General features: G+C 38.2%; 1 protein-coding gene across 6 annotated transcripts in view; it reads right to left on the reverse strand.

Annotated features, from left to right (window-relative positions):
* LOC104606809 (RAD3-like DNA-binding helicase protein) overlaps positions 1-14,307 on the reverse strand; it is a 52,850-nt gene extending 38,543 nt beyond the window's left edge. For 3 of the 6 annotated variants that reach the window (XR_736826.3, XM_010272180.3, XM_010272179.3), the window contains exons 1-2: positions 13,757-14,306; positions 250-343 (exon numbers count right to left, since the gene is read on the reverse strand). Coding sequence is in view for 4 of the 6 variants with exons in the window: in XM_010272180.3 (XP_010270482.1) it covers positions 250-343; positions 13,757-14,108 (446 nt within the window). In the remaining 2 variants the exon portion in view is untranslated. Of the gene's footprint in view, positions 1-249; positions 344-7,263; positions 7,415-7,704; positions 13,693-13,756 lie in introns of those variants that run through there. The other 3 variants (XM_088889897.1, XM_088889899.1, XM_088889898.1) reach the window with 3 other exon arrangements.
* Positions 14,308-18,561: the final 4,254 nt, after the last annotated feature.

Consider the following 18,561-nt stretch of genomic DNA (forward strand, 5'->3'; position numbering starts at 1 on the left):
ATTTAGATGGTGTAGTTACATTAAATTTCCAATAAACAATCCTTCTTAATGATGTTAAAATACATAGTTCATTTTCTTTATTAAGTATAAATATGTTCCACTATAGTTCAGTTTCACCAACAATTCCAATTAAATTTCCAATAAATAAACCCTCCTTAATAGTGTAAAAGTAATATATTGCCTTTCAGACTTTACCCAGATAAAAAAGCAATTGTTCCTAATGCTGGTGCAGAACAGAACAGAACTTACGAGGCATAAATGATGGTGGGTACTGTCTTTTTCTTTGAACTCTTAGAATTAGTTGCTGATGGAGCTGCCTCCACGTTTTCAGATACAATATTACCTATAAAAAGATCACATTCCAACAGTAGAGTCAAAAACCATGTGGAGAAGAGGACAACTAGAAAAAAGAATTTTCAGATTTTTCACAATGTAAACACCATTTGGTGGAAACAAAATTTTACTTCAATATTAACCAGAACTTTTTATGACAACAGTTACTCTTCTTGGCCTTTAAGATGCACAACAAAATGATTCGAGAAAAGGAAGTGTCTTAATGTGATGGGTTAACTATCCCAATCCCAAAAGCTTATGATGACAGTTATATCAAACTGCACTTCTAAAGGACACTATATCTTTTTTTATCAGCAGAAGAAATTATTTCATTAGAATTAAAGAAAACTGAAGCAGTACAATGTGATGACAGGGATATCATCCCCAAGAGCTTTTCAAGTTACAGTTACAAGGAAATCCCAAAAAAGGCTCATAAGTTCCCAGCATCCCAAAATAAATCAGATTACAATTTTTCCCAAAACAAGCCAGCTCTATCAGCTCCTTACTTTGCTAATACATCTGTCATTCCATTTGCAGTCCTTCTTATCCACCCAAAAGTGGAATTGAATCTCTTTACCAAGGTGTCGATCTCCCTAAAAGCATGTCTATATTTCCGTGGAGCTAATCTGAGATTCTTGGACCAAGAAATGACTAACTGAGAATCTCCTTCCACTTCCAATTCACTTACTCCAAATTGTACAGCAAGCCTTAATCCATCTAAGAGAACCATCACTTCAGCTTGTACTGAATCTCCAATGCCAATAGGTCCCGAAAATAATGCCACCAGCACTCCTTCATAGTTTCTAAAACCACCTCCTATTCCTGCCCTTCCTGGATTACCCAATGAGCTACCATCAATGTTAAGCTTCAGTTTATTAAAAGATGGAGGCTGCCAAACCATTCTTACACTCTCTGTAGGTCTTACTGTTTGTACCACTTCAGTCCAGGATCTTATTATGTCACTTGTTGAGAATTCTCAAAAGAGATAGCAAAGTTTTTACCCATGTGTTGTTCTTACTGTTACAGCTTCAAACAGTTCCTCCTTTGATTTTTACCCAACATGCTACTCTAAAGGACACTATATTGCAGAAAAAAGAGTAAATCAAAAAATTCTACCCTATTGAAACAATTAAATCTTATTTTTAAGGGAAAGTTTTTGAATGTTAATAATCTTACATAAAAAACATATATGATTTACAATATGGGCATCAATCCAAAGAGTGTGAATTGGGAGCTCATCACAAAGATGTTACAACCACGAGACTGTACAAAGTTCACTATTGGAAGAAGAATTTGTAATGCAATCTTCTTTCTTGTCCCTCATCCAAACAAATCATCTGCAATAATGTTAGGATCTCCTTTGCAATCCACAACAAAATGTTCTTAGAAAATCCAAAAGATGTCTTGTAAGATAAACACCTATGACCGCTCCTAAAACCATTTCCTCCTCTAGGAAACAAAAACCCCTTGAGATGTGGTCTCCCCAATGGCCAGGTGGTTGAAATTGAACTTTGATGGTAGTAGTCTGGGTAATCCAAGTCCATCTGGACTCTGGAATTGGAGGAGTGATTAGAGATGAGGGTGGCACTATAAGGGCGTTGTTTTCAGTCTACTTGTACAAGGTGATGCTGTAACTGCAGAAATTTTTGCTGCAGTATTTGGGTAAAAATGGCTAGAGACATGGGAGCAGAAAGATTGGTTCTTGAAGGCGACTCAAAACTGGTAGTGGGGTGGTTAAGGAAAGGCGAAGGGGTGGTTTGGAAGCTTAGAAATAGTAGGCGATCAAGACTACAATCAGCCTTGAACCCTAATAAATTTCAGATTAGGAAAGGTAGAAGAGAAAGGAAGAAAAGAGAGGAGAAGAACTGGAGAACACAAAGGTTTGAAAGAGGGGACAGATTCTTATTGACCTGCTGCCGCCACTCTCTTAGTATTTATAGGTTATGTTCAGTACATAGGGGAAAATGACAGATCTGCCCTTAGTACTTACATGACAAATAAAGCAAATAAAAAACTGAAATAAATAATAACTGAAATAACAAACTAACCACCAACTAACACTAACATGACTAAAACAAATAATTACACATACTGTCCTATGAACACAGTGGGGGCCACAGCTGTGGGGCCCACATCAGTGTTCTCTACACTCCCCCTCAAGTTGGGAATAGATATTTATCATTCCCAATTTGAATAGGTCTGCCTCTAACTTCTTCCTTGGTACAGCCTTGGTGAGGATATCTGCGAGCTGCATGTTGGATGAGATATACGGGAGACACACTTCTAGTGATGAGACCCTCTCTCGCACAAAATGTCGATCAACTTCAATATGCTTAGTTTTGTCATGTTGCACTGGATTGTGGGATATATTAATAGCCATCTGACTATCACAATACAACATCAAGGGCTTCTCATAATCAATACCCAACTCTTCAAGTAGTGATCTCAACCATAGGATTTCAGTCACTCCGTTAGCCATTGACCTGTATTCAGCTTCAGCACTAGAGCGGGAAACAACACTTTGTTTCTTACTCCTCCAAGAGACAAGGCTACCTCCCACAAGGGCACAATATCCAAAGGTAGACCTCCTGTCATCAGCATTCCCAGCCCATTCGGCATCTATATAGACCTCCACCTTCATGTGATTATTGTTCTTGAACAGTATACCTCTACCCGGGCATCTCTTCAAGTACGCTAATATTCTCTATGCCGCAAGAAGATGAGTAGTTCTAGGGGAATGCATGTACTGGCTGACAACACTAACTGCATAACTGATATCTGGCCGAGTGAGGCAGAGATATAAGAGCTTTTCAACCAACCGTTGGAACATAACTTTGTCTTCAAGAGGCTCCCCGCCCTCTATACTAATCTTGTGATTCTGTTCAATGAGTGTATCAACAGGCTTAACTCCTAACTTTCCAGTTTCCGCCAACAGATCTAGAACATATTTTCTCTGAGAGATAAAGATCCCTTGTTTAAATCTAGCAACCTCAATACCCAAAAAGTACCGTAGTGCACCAAGATCTTTCACCTCAAACTCTTGATGAAGGAGCTGTTTGAGGGACTCAATCTCACTACTATTATTTCCTGTCACTACAATATCATCCACATATACAGCAAGCAGGGTCAGAAAGGAGTCCACCCTTTTAATGAGCAATGTATGATCTGACTGGGCCTGTACATAACCAAATTTTCCAAGGGCTAGTCTGAATCTATCAAACCAGGCTCTAGGTGACTGCTTCAAACCATACAATGCCTTATTCAGTCGGCAAACCTTCTTACCTATCTCTGTATCATAGAATCCAGAAGGCAACTGCTTGTAAACCTCTTCCTGTAAGTCTCAATTCAAAAAAGCATTTTTAACATCCATCTGAAACAAGGGCCAAGAATGACTTGCTACAAGGGATAATAGAACTCGGATGGTGGTCATCTTGGCTACTGGGGCAAAGGTCTCTAAGTAATCTATACCATAAGTCTGGGTGAACCCCTTTGCATCCAGCCGGGCTTTGTACCTTTCAATGGAGCCATCAGCATTATGCTTCACAGTAAATACCCATCTACATCCAACTGGTTTCTTTCCTTTGGGTAGGTCAACTAGCTCCCAAGTATTATTTTTCAACAGGGCATCCATTTCAACTTGCATTGCATCTTTCCACTTTGAAACTAATAAGGCTTCTTGCACTATTCTTGGAATAGGGACATTGGCAATGGAAGTGAGATAGGACTGGTAAGGGGGAGATAGGCGATCATAGGATAAAAACTGGGAAATGCAGTGAGTTGTAGATGTGGTGCAATGCCGTTTCCCTTTACGGACGGCAATAGGGAAGTCAAGGTCATCCACTGGAGGGACCGAAGTCGCAAAAGGAACTGGAGCTGGCCTGGACTGCCAATGACCGGGATCAACCTGCCTGCATCGCCTGTGATAGACTCTCAACTCCTGATCCCTCTGACCACTCTCACCATTACAGCCTTCATCACCCAATGGAATAGGTAAAGGAACAACCCCACTCCCACTGCACTCCCCCTGAGGAAAGAGACCCAAATCCCCACTCTCACTGCTCTCCCCTTGAGGAGAAACCCTAGGATAATAGGATGTCTCCTCAAAGAATGTGACATCCATGGAAACAAACTTGAAAGAATGGTAGGATCCATCTAATGGACGCCAAGAAGGTTGCGGAATGGGTGGGCGAATTTCAAAAATTTTCCTACCTTCTTCCAACTGGGAATCACATTCCCTAAATTTAGAATTCAATATTCAAGGATCTTACTTGAACCATAATCGAACCAGATCTAAACCAAAAGCAAAAGGGAAGAATATACCTGATCCGGAGAAGCAGTATCTCCCAAAGTTGGTGTTCACGCCCAAAGAAGAAACCAAGATCCGCTCCTGCTGAAGATGACACAATTGTGGGTGGAACGGAACCAGCAGAGTGCGTCCTACACACTGGATCCTTCGCAAGAATCCTCTGGAAACTCTGAACACCGAATCTTCTTCAGTCTTTTCTGCAAGACTGATGTCAAAAACTGGTTTCTTGACTTCTTTCTTCTACAAAGATCGAATCTTGTGAGAAGCAATGGCGGCGGCGGCTGGAGGAGAACTCCAAGGACGAAGACAGAAGAATTTCTTCTCTTCTCTCTGAAATACGAATGAGATCTAATCTCTTATCGTAGGAAGCTTTCTTGCTTTCTGTAAAACCCTTGGTTCGAAATCTGATATTTTTCCCTCTTAGGGTTTCTCCTCTTTTCTTCTTGATTAAGAAACCTCCTAATTAGGAGTTATCCCAATCCAAATCAGTATTTGGATAGGGGATTATCTTAATCCTATTTGCAGATTAAGTTAGCTTACTCATGTTCTTATCAGGAGGTTACCAGATTCAAATCTAATTTGAATTTGGTCTCCCAGAGTGGATAAGGTTAAAAGGCCCTATCCTTTTGCTAACATTAATCTCAGATCCGCCTCATAGATGGGTGATCACATCAGCCCAGCTCAAAATGGGCTTTTGGCCCATTAAGTTTTCAGTGCTTAATTTGTTTCCAATCTGCTGCCCAGTTGGGCTTCTTTGTATGGCATGGGACCCAAGCATTGATCTACACATCAGCCACATGGGTTCGGCCCAACCTTTATTACAAGGCCCAGCCGCCGAATTCACTGAAAAACTCAGTAAACCCCTGAGCCCATCACATGGACCCTATGGGCCCAACACTTACATTAAGTGGTCCCTGGGCCAAACCATCTTATAAAAACCCAGGGACTGTGGGCAGGTGCAAGATTAGCCCATCAAGTACTATCCTAAATGGTCTTACACTTAACCTCTCATCCCTTAATGATCAAGCACTGCCCGACAAGAGAGGACCTCTCCCTCGGCTACAAGGAACAGTGCCGCACTCTCCACTCACATGGATCCCGGGAATTAAAACCATTTCCAAACATTTCGAAACCGTACATATATATATATATATATATATATATATATATATATATATATATATGTATATATATCTTAATTTTGCAAAACAAAATTCCAACGATTGAAATCAACTGCCGACAGTTTGGTTTCCATCAAAGAGAGTGCATTCTCGATCATTACCCTTTGTTCGACAAAGGGGCTGATCCTGTCACTATGATCACCCACTCAGATGAATTCTCAGACTGTCCCAACATACCCAGGTTTTGATCCCCATCTAAGGATCTCACTGATTGGCATATCAAAGCCAGCCCGATCCGACACCTAGTGAAGTGTCATAATCGAGTCTAGGGGTCAGGTGTAACTTTCCAGTTTTGCCCATCTAACTCCAAGGTCCAGGGCAATACTGAAAATCTGGTCCACTTCAAGGATTCGAGTAATCCCATACTGCATGTGCCTTGAGTCTTACCCTGGTGGCCGAGACAGGCCATCCCCAACACTTGGTGGCACACCAGTATCAGCCTTGGTAGGATAAATCTCCCCAGACTTATCCAATGGCTGTGAACATTTAAAACTAACATAAGTCTCTATAAGTGTCCAGTTTTAGGGTCTTACACAGAATCATACCAAACAACATGAATCAAACATGCACTTTATTTATTTACACTAAATAACAAAAGTACATCAAATCGGATTAAAGCTAAGGGCATACAAAACTGTCTAACAAAACTTCTTCCCTGAAACAGGACCATAGCAGTAATAACCCTTTTGAGTTTGTGCATAACCGAGGAAAATGCATTTAGAGGCCTTAGGTTCAAACTTGGAATGATGGGGCCCGAGAAGCTGAACGAAACAGGTATAACCAAAGGTTTTAAGGGGAACGGTAAACAACTCCTCATCTGGGTATAGAAGGGAAAAAGGGGTTTTCATATCAAGAACTCGAGAAGGAACCCGATTAATGAGATATACTGTCGTAAGGATAGCATCACCCCAGAAGCGAATAGGTACATTGGAGGTATACATAATGCTTCTAGCCACCTCCAAAATGTGCCTATTCCTCCTTTTGGCAATCCCATTTTATTGTGGTGTATGAGGGCAAGTGCTCTGGTGAATAACTCCATGATTAAGGAGGTAAGAGGTCAATGGCTTAGCAAAGTATTCATTTGCATGATCAGATCTAAGAACTTTGATTTTGACCCCAAACTGGGTTAGAATCTTATGAAAGTTTTGAGTCAGAGCGGGAACCTCATCTCGAGAACAACATAAGATAGATCCAAGAAAAACGGGTATGGTCATCAACAAACAACAGAAAATATTTGTACCCACCCATAGAAGGGATGTGATACGGCCCCCAAACATCAGTATACACAAATATCAAAAGAATTATTACTCCTTTTATTACTCAAAGAAAAAGATGTTCTACAATGTTTGGCAAACTCACAACTCTCACATTTCAACTTTGACAACTCAACAGACTCAAATAAAGCAGAAAACAGACTCTTCAAGGACCGGAAAGATAAATGACCTAATTGATTATGCCAAAGCATAACTGGACTCACAAACTGAGAAACAAAGGACTTCTTATCCACTGGCTCTTCCCAACGAGAACTCTCTCCGAGCAGATAGATCCCATTCGTCTCACGACCAATCCCAATCACCTTCCTCGTCTCCAAGTCCTGAAAAACACATCGGTCAGGGAAAAAGGTTACTGAACAGTTCATATGTTTGGTAATACTATTGACTGAAAGCAGGTTAGTATCAAGCTTAGGAACATAAAAGACAGAAGATAAAGAGGTAGTATCCGATAACTTGATGTCACCCTTGCCAGAAATGAGAACAAGTGAGCCATCAGCAATGGATACTTTATCTCTACCGGAGGACAAGTGATAAGTAGTGAACAATGATGGCAAGCTAGTCATATGGTCGAATGCACCTGAATCTATTATCCAACAGTGTTCAGTATTACCTGGAGCTGAAGCATGGTAGGCTGAGGCTCGAGTACCTGAATGTGCAAATGCAGATGTGACAGGGGCTGATGGTGACTGAGATGGCTGAGCTGAACTCCCAACTTCCTTTTCCAACTGTATTAGGGCAGCCCGAACTGCGGCTAAGGTCTCCAGGGGTGTGCCTTTTGTGCCTGACGAGGATGCTAAATCAGTATTCACAGCCACATGAGCATTACCCTTCTTATTTCTCAGTTTTGCTGGGACCAAATGAGGATGCAGCTTCCAACAAGTATCTTTTGTGTGCTTGGGTTTCTTGCAATGTTCACATACCAGGTCCCGTTTATCTTCCTTCTTCCTGTCCCTTTCTGGATCACCCCCTAATTTAGGTTTAACAACTGCCAGGGCTGGGGAAAGGGGTTGAGGTTGCATCATGACTTTCCTCTTGATCTCTTCACTATGCACCAGGGAGTATGCTTGAGAGAGGGTCACACTATCTCTGGTCAGTATCTATTGCCTCACAATGTCATAATCTGAATTCAGGCCAGCCAGAAATTCAAATACCATATTTGTCTCAACTTGCTTTCTGTGAGTCTGTGCATCTTTGGGACCCTCCCACTCAAGAGTCTCTAGATGATCAATCTCATGCCACAAGGATTTCAAGGTAGAAAAATAGACAGAAACTGGTTTCTCTCCTTGTTTAAGACTATTCACTTCACACTTCAGTTCATAGGCTCTAGCAACAATAAGGGGTTGGGAATAGGTTTCTTTCATAACATCCCATATCTCCTTGGTTGTCTTTGCCCACAAGTAATTTTGGCTGATAAGTGGCTGCATAGAATTACACAACCATGTCATAACCAAGTAGTTCTCTTGAACCCACTTGGTATACATTGGGTCCTCCTTGGAAGGTTCTTTCACATCTCCCAAGAGGTAGCCTAGTTTTCCCCTTCCCCCAATAGCCATCATGGCTGATTAGATCCATTCCAAGTAGTTTGACCTGTCAAATCTCACAATTGTAATTTGAAACCCAGTTTCAGATATACTACCATAACTGCTATTCCCAAAACTACATTCTCCCTGATTTTTAAACTCCATTTTTTGTCAAGAATCAGTAGTTACGAACTGTTAGGGTTACTATAACAGAAAACAGCACTTGAACAGTCGATCGCAATCAGAAATCAGTATGGAATCAATGCAGGTCTGATCTGAAACCAATCTGTAATCACAGTATATGCATGAAACTAGTGCAGGTTTGATCTGAAACCAATCGGCAATCACAGTATATGCATGAAACCAGTGTAAATCTGATCTGAAACCAATCGGCAATCACAGTACCAAGCAATTCGTACAAGTTTTTCACCCCCTAAAAGAGCTTGAAACCAAAAAATAGGTTTGAAACCAGCTTAGAGAGCAATCTGAGATGCTGGAACAAAATTAGGGTTTTAATCGTAGGTCTGAAATAAGTGCTCCGCCGCACTTTCCAAGCAATTCCTACAGTTAGGTCTTGTCATAGGGTCTATGTGAAACCCTAAAACTTATCACCTCTGAGAGAAAACCCTAAAACAAGCACTTTCCAAGAAGATAAAAGAGTTCAGCCCAACAGTTGGGTTTGCCGCAAGGTTAATGTCAAACCCTAGAATAGAGAGAAAACCCTAAAACAGTTTGGCCGCTCCTTTTAGATAGGTCCAACCTATCTTGACTAATAGCAATCTCTAGAGAATAAATAAGACTTACCCAGAGAATGTTGTTCGCTACCTTCCAAGGTTGCCTGAACCCTAGCCTTCTCTGATTCTTCCTAATTACCAACACTCTGCAAGTCGTGACAAATCTTCAACAGCTGCTAAACTCTTCTGGTAACCTCCAAGAATCATCCAACGAACACTTCTTCATAAACTTCCAGCCCTAGATAGTTCTCATGTGGTCGGCTGGACTAGACTCACATGACCACATGAGAAACCCTAGATAGGCTCTGATACTAAGTAAGCGATCAAGACTACAATCAGCCTTAACCCTCATAAATTCAGATTAGGAAAGGTAGAAGAGAAAGGAAGAAAAGAGAGGAGAAGAACTAGAGAACACAAAGGTTTGAAAGAATGGACAGATTCTTATTGACCTGCCGCCGCCACTCTCTTATTATTTATAGGTTATGTTCAGTACATAGGGGAAAATGACAGATCTGCCCTTAGTACTTACATGACAAATAAAGCAAATAAATAACTGAAATAACAAACTGACCACCAACTAACACTAATATGACTGAAACAAATAATTACACATACTATCCTACGAACACAGTGGGGACCACAGCTGTGGGGCCCACATCAGTGTTCTCTACAGAAATTAATACAATCACTTCAAATGGCATTCAAGAGATATGATAATTTAAATCAAGTAGGTTAGGAGATCTGTTAATAGTTTAGCAGATGGTTTAGCAAAACAAGGAGTAAATAGACAACAGATGTACTGGGCTCAATTGTAATAAAGGCAGTGATACAGCTGGGTGGGTTTTTCTTGTATTGGGTTAGACAGTTTCTTCACAACTTCTGGTTGTACTATTTCCCTTTTTTATTAATGAATGAATCAATTTCTATGTTGCTGATCAAAAAGGATTTAAAGAACTCTCTCCCATTTATGTCATTATATGGATGAGAATCTACGTTGCACAAAGTGGCTCCTCCAAGGCAAACAAGAGGATGTATAAATTAAACCTTGGTAAAATTTTCTTCTCCTATAGGATCGATACCCGCCCAAGAAGCATGCCCTTTCCCTTTCAAGACAAAAATACCAATGCTCAAGGGCCCAAATTTTCCCAATGAACCACTATCAAATCTCAAACCAGATTCCCCCACAAACAAAAAAGGCCATTACCTAATGTTGGCCCCAACTAACTGGGCCCTGAATGCTTTGTCATAAACAGCAGTCCCAGCAAAGTGGATGACAATGACTCAGCCACAAAGATTCTAACAGATATCATCAATACTAATGACCAAGTATTCCTTCTGAGTTGAGGCAATGACTTATTCAGATCTAGAAAGTTGTGTGCTTGTTTTATATGATCCTTTTGTTCCTCTCCTGCCATTGTGATGCAGTAGCGCTGGAACAAACTAACACAAGAAAGAGAGAGGAAGAGAGAGAGAGAGAGAGAGAGAGAGAGAGAGGAGAAAGGGTAGAGAAAGAGAAAAGAGAGAAATCCCAAGGAATCACTCCAAGGGTCCTAGAATCACTCTAAGGTTTGTAGGAATCACTCCATACAGAAAGAGAGCTCTAAAGAAATCTCCATTCATTCATTAACTTCAGAAGGAAGAGAATACATCTATTTATAGAGTGACTTGTGTGGCCCAGAATACTGTTTACCATAATTCTTGTCTTGTGCATCAAGAAACACAATAACTTTCTATCTACTAATGCAAATAAACTGAAAATTGAAAGACAAGCCCTACTAAACTAGAGGAACAAGATATTATAGCCCAGGCCCCACACAAGACCAATTAAAATGACAAAATACCCATATTGTCCAAATATACAAAAAATACATAAAATTTAAGAAAATTCCAAATTTGATTCTTCAGCTCCTACATGACATTGGTCCCACATGACAATATATAGTATTACCTTCAAAAGATGTCTGATTTCTACGGGACAATTCATCAGAATGTACCATATTAAGGAACCTAGGTGCAGCCTAGTAGATGATAAAAATGGGCAAAAAGTCAATTGAAATAGTCTAACCATGTGCAAAGAGGATCAATAATTAAACTCGTAAGAAGAGGCTACTTAATACAGTATAATGCTCTAAAAGAGCAAGAACGTACAAATAATGCATGGGTTGAAGTTGTTGGATTTTAATCTCATTGAAGATTAAATCCAATGGGCATTTGATTGATTAATTACATAAAGAACACACCTACACATGCACCTTTGAAAATGGTTTTGAAGATCCCACCATGTTGAACTAGTTTTCTCCTCTTTTGAGACTTATCCCACATTAGAAAATCACTAAACTTTCTTTGGGTTTTTAAATAAGAGCTTCCTTACACTCCTTAGAAGTATAAAGATGAGAGTATAGAGACTTGCTACTGCACAACGCACACACATGCGTGTGCGCACGTGTGTGCAACACAATGAAACACTTTAAAGGTGCACTTTGCTCGCACTTCGCATACGCCCATGTGGTTCGTGTGAAGTGACTATATTTTTAGTGCAATGACACTTGATGTTATGAAATGGTTTATGATGGCATAGTATGAAATCATAGACTACGGACTTTGCAAAATTGCAAATTGTATAGTGGGAAAAATCGCAAAATCACAAGTAGTGATTCATAGCTCGCAAATAGACACTTAGAAAAACACATTCAGTTTGAACCGCACATAAGGGTGTGTTTGGGTATCAAAGGCCGAACTGTGACTGTTATTGTTTTAAGTTAATCCAACGATCATGACTTGATTGGGTATGATCAAGAGATATTATTCAAACATTAACAGTCACTAATTGTAACTAAGAACGGTCACAAAGTTTGAAATCATGAGTGAACAAAGAGCCTCTTTGAACCAACACATTCCTTCTAAAGATGACTCTCCAGAATCTATAAAAGGATGTAAACTAAGCTGAATTTGAACACACAAGTTTTTCGGTCACTTCTCACTATAAATCACCCTTGTCTCTCTCAGTCTAATCTACTATTGTCTCGCAAAAGGTTTTTGTTAGAGAATCTTTGACTTTGTTGGTTGCAGTTTCTTGCCCAAAGTTCTGTTGTATCCTAAGTGAGGGCAAATAGCGTTCTAAATGCCTCAAAGCTTCTCCTCCAAATTTTCGTGACCCCATCTTCCCAACAAAAGTAATGAAAATGATCTAAAAGCTTACAATTGATAAAGAATATGGTGAAATGGGATTCATGTAGCTTGGGTTGAGTTGAGTTGGGAATAAAACATCTTCAACATGTTGGATTCATCTTTAAAAGAAAATAAAAACTGTTCAAATTCAGTTCCTCATGGAAACAAAAAAATCATTAGTCAGCTGGTACCCGCTCTAATCCTACAATATCGAGACCGGATCTGCTCCTCACACCAACCTCACAGGCACATCCTATCATGTATCGGGAATATCTCCCGTACTTGTGTGTTATTATTCATGAGAGATGTTCTCAATGCACGGCGAGATGTTCCTATGAGGTCGGTGTTGTTGATACGAGTGGCCAGATGCCCTCGATTGGAATAACCTTGGTGTAAGGATAAATCCTACGGCCAATGGCATAGCCTACACCAATGGGTAAAAGTGTCTTTATGCTTAATACTGTGTTTTTCTTATCTGTGAATTGTCTGTTTTATTGTTGAACAAACTATTGCCAATGTCAGCATAGTTTGCTTGACAAGGTCAATAGGTTTGCTAGATAGTTGAAAATTTTCTAGCACCTAATCCTATCTAGTGGGCACTTGTAATTGATCCAACAGGCAGAATAGGTCCATCTGATGCTAAAACCAAGCTGACTTCGTAACTGTTGGGATTCCCCTAACAGTGATATTTTTTCTTAACGTTAAAGAAAGCCCACACCTATAAATAGGGCCTCTTGTGAATACATCAGATACAGAAGTCAGTCTTTGGCAAATAATCCACTTTTGGACGTCTGCTATGTTGGGTCATCATTGAGCCCTTTGCTGTTTTGCTAAAGTGCCAAACAAGTGTGTTTTTCCTTTTTTGCGTTTCTGGTTTATCTTTGTTTGACAGGGGCTATCAAGTGTGAGGTGCGCTCTGTGAGGAGCAGACCCTAATTCAATCCCAGAGACTGTTTCCAACATTCACAGAAGCTAAACAACTCCTTGTCTTAGACATTGTATATCATGTCATGGCCCTAAAAAGATAAAAAACAATACGTGCGCAGAAACCACGTTTAACCATTAAGAATAAGCAGAGCAACTAAACAGCTATTAGTCATTTAGATGCGGAGAGGAAATTGTATGCATAGCATATAGATTTTCTATTTAGATCGTCTGGTCTGAATGCACTGAACAGTCTGAGATTATTGATCCTGCGTATCAGAAATACAATTGAAATCTTAGGCAAAGAAAGGATTACTTGAAGACTCCGTTTCAGGAATAAATCCACCACCACCATAAGCGAATGTCTCTGGAGCGGGCTTCGCATGAGGAAGACTGGCATTTACATTCCTCGATCGGTAATGCTGCTGCCACGCGAGGGTGGAACAAAGGAGAGACAACGATTTTCCGGTGCCGGTAGGCGACTCGAGCAATGCGTGGCAGTGGCCTTGTCTCTGAGCGCGATCTAGGGTTGAGATGACTCTAGCCATGAACGCGAGCTGGGAACCGTACGGCTTGTAAGGAAACTCTACGGGGATTCCACCAATATGGTGGATGTTAGGGCTTTGGTTCTTAGAATTAGCGTTTGGTTTTGGAGCTGCTGATTCCATGTCTGCTTTGAATTAGCTTTAGATAGCGTGTGCAGAGGCGTTTTTCAGCTTGTAAGAAAGGTTTCAACTTTCAAGATGAAGGTGAGCTTTTTATACATGGGAGAAGAGCAGGAAAGAAATGGAAGATTTATTACGATTTTGGCGGGAATTGTTTGAACCGGGGTTTGGGATTTTTGGATGGAGGGAGATTTTGCTGAAGGGTTAAAATACTTCTAACACCCGTATGTTTTTGCAAATTGACTAAGATTTATTACGATAATGCTTGAAAAATTAGGGTAAAAGACTGGCCATGTTTGGGAGTGCTTGCTTATTAAGGCCATTAAGCATTTATTAATATTTGGGAAATAAGCCTCAAATAAGTATTTATTTTAAAAATAAGGGCTTATTTTTTAAGCTCAAATTTTCAATTTTTTTTAAGTGCTACTACATTAATCACTTGTTCAAAAATTTTCTTCCATGATTTTTCTTGGTAAATTTTTTAAATACCAATTATACTATTTTATAAAAGCACTTTTACAAATACACTTTTATAAAAGTAATTTTATGAAAAATATTTTTATGAAAGTACTTTTAAGAAAGTACTTTTATAAAAGCATTTTGGTGAAAGTACTTTTATTCATTCACTTTGAATTGGGTATTTTGATCATTTGAAAGAAAATGAAGGAAAAAAGAGTCACAATTGTTTATTTAAGTGCTTATCGGAGAAAAAGATCACCAAATGTCTAATACGAACACTTGAAAAAGTTGGGTACCAAATACAAATAAGTGCTTATTCGAATAAGCACTTATTTTTAACATAAGCACTCCCAAACATGGCCTTATATGGGGTTTTCATTTCCTCTTAATTTTCTCTCTTAAAGTGAACCTTATAACTTCGATAGAGAAATGGGTGTTCGTTTCATGTTATCTCTTAAATTGGAACCTTACAACTTTTTGTTTTCTAATGATACCCCCAAAAACACAAACAAAAGTTCTCATATATGGGGTTAAAATGGGCATTTGACAATTTTTAGAATTCAAAATTCAAAACTACATTCTCTACATTAAGAGTTAAAAAGAAAGAAAAGTTTATTAATACAAATATATCTCTTAACGTAATTATTGCACTTTTTAGATGTTAAAGGTAAGAGCAAACGAATAGGCCCTTAAACCTCCCTTCATATTTATCATATTTATCGTAAATACTAAACTTTCCCTCTATTTTTATAAAAGACTAAAAACCTCCCTTGTTGGGTGATGTCATGAGACAAACATCTCCTCTTTGTTATGAAGCCATCAAGCTATTTTGAACATGATATCATATGTTGGTAATTTTTTTGGAAAACCCAATTTTGCCTGTGCTCAAAACTAGACCCCAAATGTAATCTGGCAATCTCATGGCTACTAGCATCTCATCTCTCTTTCTTTTTCTTTACACTTAAGGGTCTGTTTCGTTTGCAAGAATAAGGGTTTGGAATCGGAATCGGAATGGGCTATTCCGATTCTAACTGTTTGGTTGGGCAGAATCAAAATCGCATTCCCATTCCTATTGGAATGGCATTCCCCCATTTGAGGGAATGGCCATTCCCTGCCCCTCCCTTGGGAATTAAATCCCATTCCTGTTGATTTTAATTCCCATTCCCATTCCTGTTTGAACCAAACAGACTATGGGAATGGACCATTCCGATTCCGATTCTGGAGGATTTCGATTCCGGTTCTGATTCCGAATACGAGCCAAATGGACCCTTAGTTTATTGAATTTTCCTTTTTCATCTTTCATCCATGTGTGCCCTACAAGCAAAATTACAGGAAAGGGAGAATCGCACCATGGAATTGCAAATTCTGGTGCAAAGTTATAGAAATTACAAGTAAAGTTGGCATTGTCAATTGATGAAATTCTTGTCCATTTATTTATGTTTTACCACAATTGGCAACTTCATTAAACATTAACAAAAAAAGGAAATATCAAATTTATCCTCCATTATTTCTCAAATTCTTAAAATAAAATCCAAATGATGAAAAATTTCAAGAACCATAAGATTGGGTAAAAGAGTTTGAAGAAGGTCCCACTTATAGTCAACCTAGTTCAATCTCATCCTCCATCATCTTACTAGAATCACTTTCTAGTAACAGAAAAGTATAATTTCTATATTTCATTATTTATTTATGGGTGAATTGGGGTAAACTCGGATAGAGTTATGCTCAAAAGTTCTACCGAACTCTTGTTGTGATAGTAGCAAGGTTCAAAGTATCAAAAACACCAAGTGTATCGGAAAGACAATTTTAAGAGACATATCAAGATACGCTTTGGATAAGCATGCGTATCGGAGAAAAACTAAGATACGTTTGGAAACACTAAAAATACTTTAATAGATCGTAAAAATACATCAACAACATTAAATATAAGACTTTAGTGAGGTGTATATACATTAAATTAATATATTTTAATGGTTTTATGAAGAAATATATTATAGTTAATTATAATTTCATTAAAAATCCTATGCTTAACTATAATTTATAAATTATAATTCTTAAGTTTTAATGTTTTATGGGATGGAAAAAACCCAACTCTCCTATCTAACCATAAAATATGCATTGGCACAACTTTTAAGTGAAAATATAGTTAATAATTATTTATTATTTATTTTCAAAAAATATAAAAAAATAAATAAACATTATGGAATATATTCAAAAAATAGTTATTAAATAAGAAATTTAAATTGCTTTGTGGATGTGATAGATCATCCATAGAATTATAATATGTTCAATCATTGTGATAAAATGATAAAATATAACTAATTAATTAATTGTTTTTTAATTCTATAAATATAAAAAATAATAATTATTAAAGAAGAAATTTAAAATGGTGTGTGGATATGATAGATCATCCATAGAATTATAATATATTCAATTGTTGTGATCAAATGATAAAATATAATTAATTATTTTTTTCTAATTCTAAAAATATAAAAAATCAAAATAAAAAATAAAGATGAAATTTCAATTACTCTATGGATATGATAGATAAACCCATATATCTAAAACATATTTAGTCTTTATAGGTAGAGAAAAAATTACATTTTCAAATTTTTTGTTAGTTTATATTTTCCCCAAATATCTTCATGAAACTTCAATAAATCTACTGATAGCACAAAAAAGTTATGATTTTGAATGTAAGAAATGTAGATTAATATAAATTTATACATTCAAGAAAAAAGAAATCATATGATGTTATAAAAAATTGAAAAAATTTACCCATTTTTACCATATTATTTCAAAATTGAAAAAATCTTAAAAAAAAATTAACAATTCACACTTGTTTCTTGCATTTTTTTTTAATCTAGCACTCTAGGAATGAGGTTTGGAGTTTTAGAGTCATTTGGGGGTGAAAGAAGGTTTATTTCAGGGAAAACAAATCTTACTTTTACTTTCTTTTTTCAGTTTTTTGCCATATCTTTTTCATCGATATGCTACCGGTACATCCCTAATACGGGTCCAATATGCATGAAAAAAGACGATACACACGATTTCCGTGTGTATCTTGTATCTATTTTTAAAAGATACGATACGATACGATACACCCACATTCACTATCCCCTAATACGGGCGTATTGTATTGAAATTTTAAACCTTGGATAATAAAACTCCAGTCAAAATTCTCCCACATTCACCATAAAGCCATAGAAAATAAAATAAAAAGCTTTATGGTTTCAGCTGCCCCTTCCTCTCTCACTCTTTTTGATCAATAACACTTTCATTAATTCATCAGTAGAAAATTTACAAGTGGAAGACAAACACACTTATCTTCCAAGAGTCACAAAGAGCTTCAAGAAAGGAAAAAAAGATAAAGATAGAGACACTAACGTTACAGCTTAGCCAAAAACAATGAATCCCTTTCTGCCCCTTGTTTAGCTAAACCGTCGGCTAGGGAATTAGCCGATCTTTTAATCCAACATGTCTTAACTTCCATCTCTCGCACCAGTCACTTGAATTTCCTCCTCTCATTATTGTACTTCCATAAATCATTTTGATCTTTAGTCAGCCACCCTATCACCACCTCTGAATCCCCTTCAATTATGAGTTTCTTGATGTTCAATTCCTTAGCTTTCCGAACTCCTTCCATAACTACAAAGATCTCAGCTCTAAGGGAATCACCCACTCCAATTGGGCCTGAGAACATAGCACAGATGACCCCATTTTCATTCCTAAAAACACTCCCGATCCCCGATTGTCCCGAGTTTCCCCTACTACACCCATCAAAGTTTAATTTCAAGAATCCACTAGGGGGGGGGTCCAAGCCACACTCATTACTGACTTGGTCTGCGTGCAATTTGCAATTTCACCCCACTTCCTCAACATGTCATCCACTGTGTAATCTGTGAATAGTTCCAAAGATTTCAGCCACTGTACCGCCCTAATATGTATGATAGCCCTCAGATCTACTGCTCCTCTCGGAGTTTCTGAGAATATCCTA

The sequence above is a fragment of the Nelumbo nucifera genome, chromosome 6 (assembly GCF_055504915.1).
Source record: "Nelumbo nucifera cultivar China Antique chromosome 6, China Antique-T2T, whole genome shotgun sequence".
NCBI classification, from domain to species: domain Eukaryota; kingdom Viridiplantae; phylum Streptophyta; class Magnoliopsida; order Proteales; family Nelumbonaceae; genus Nelumbo; species Nelumbo nucifera.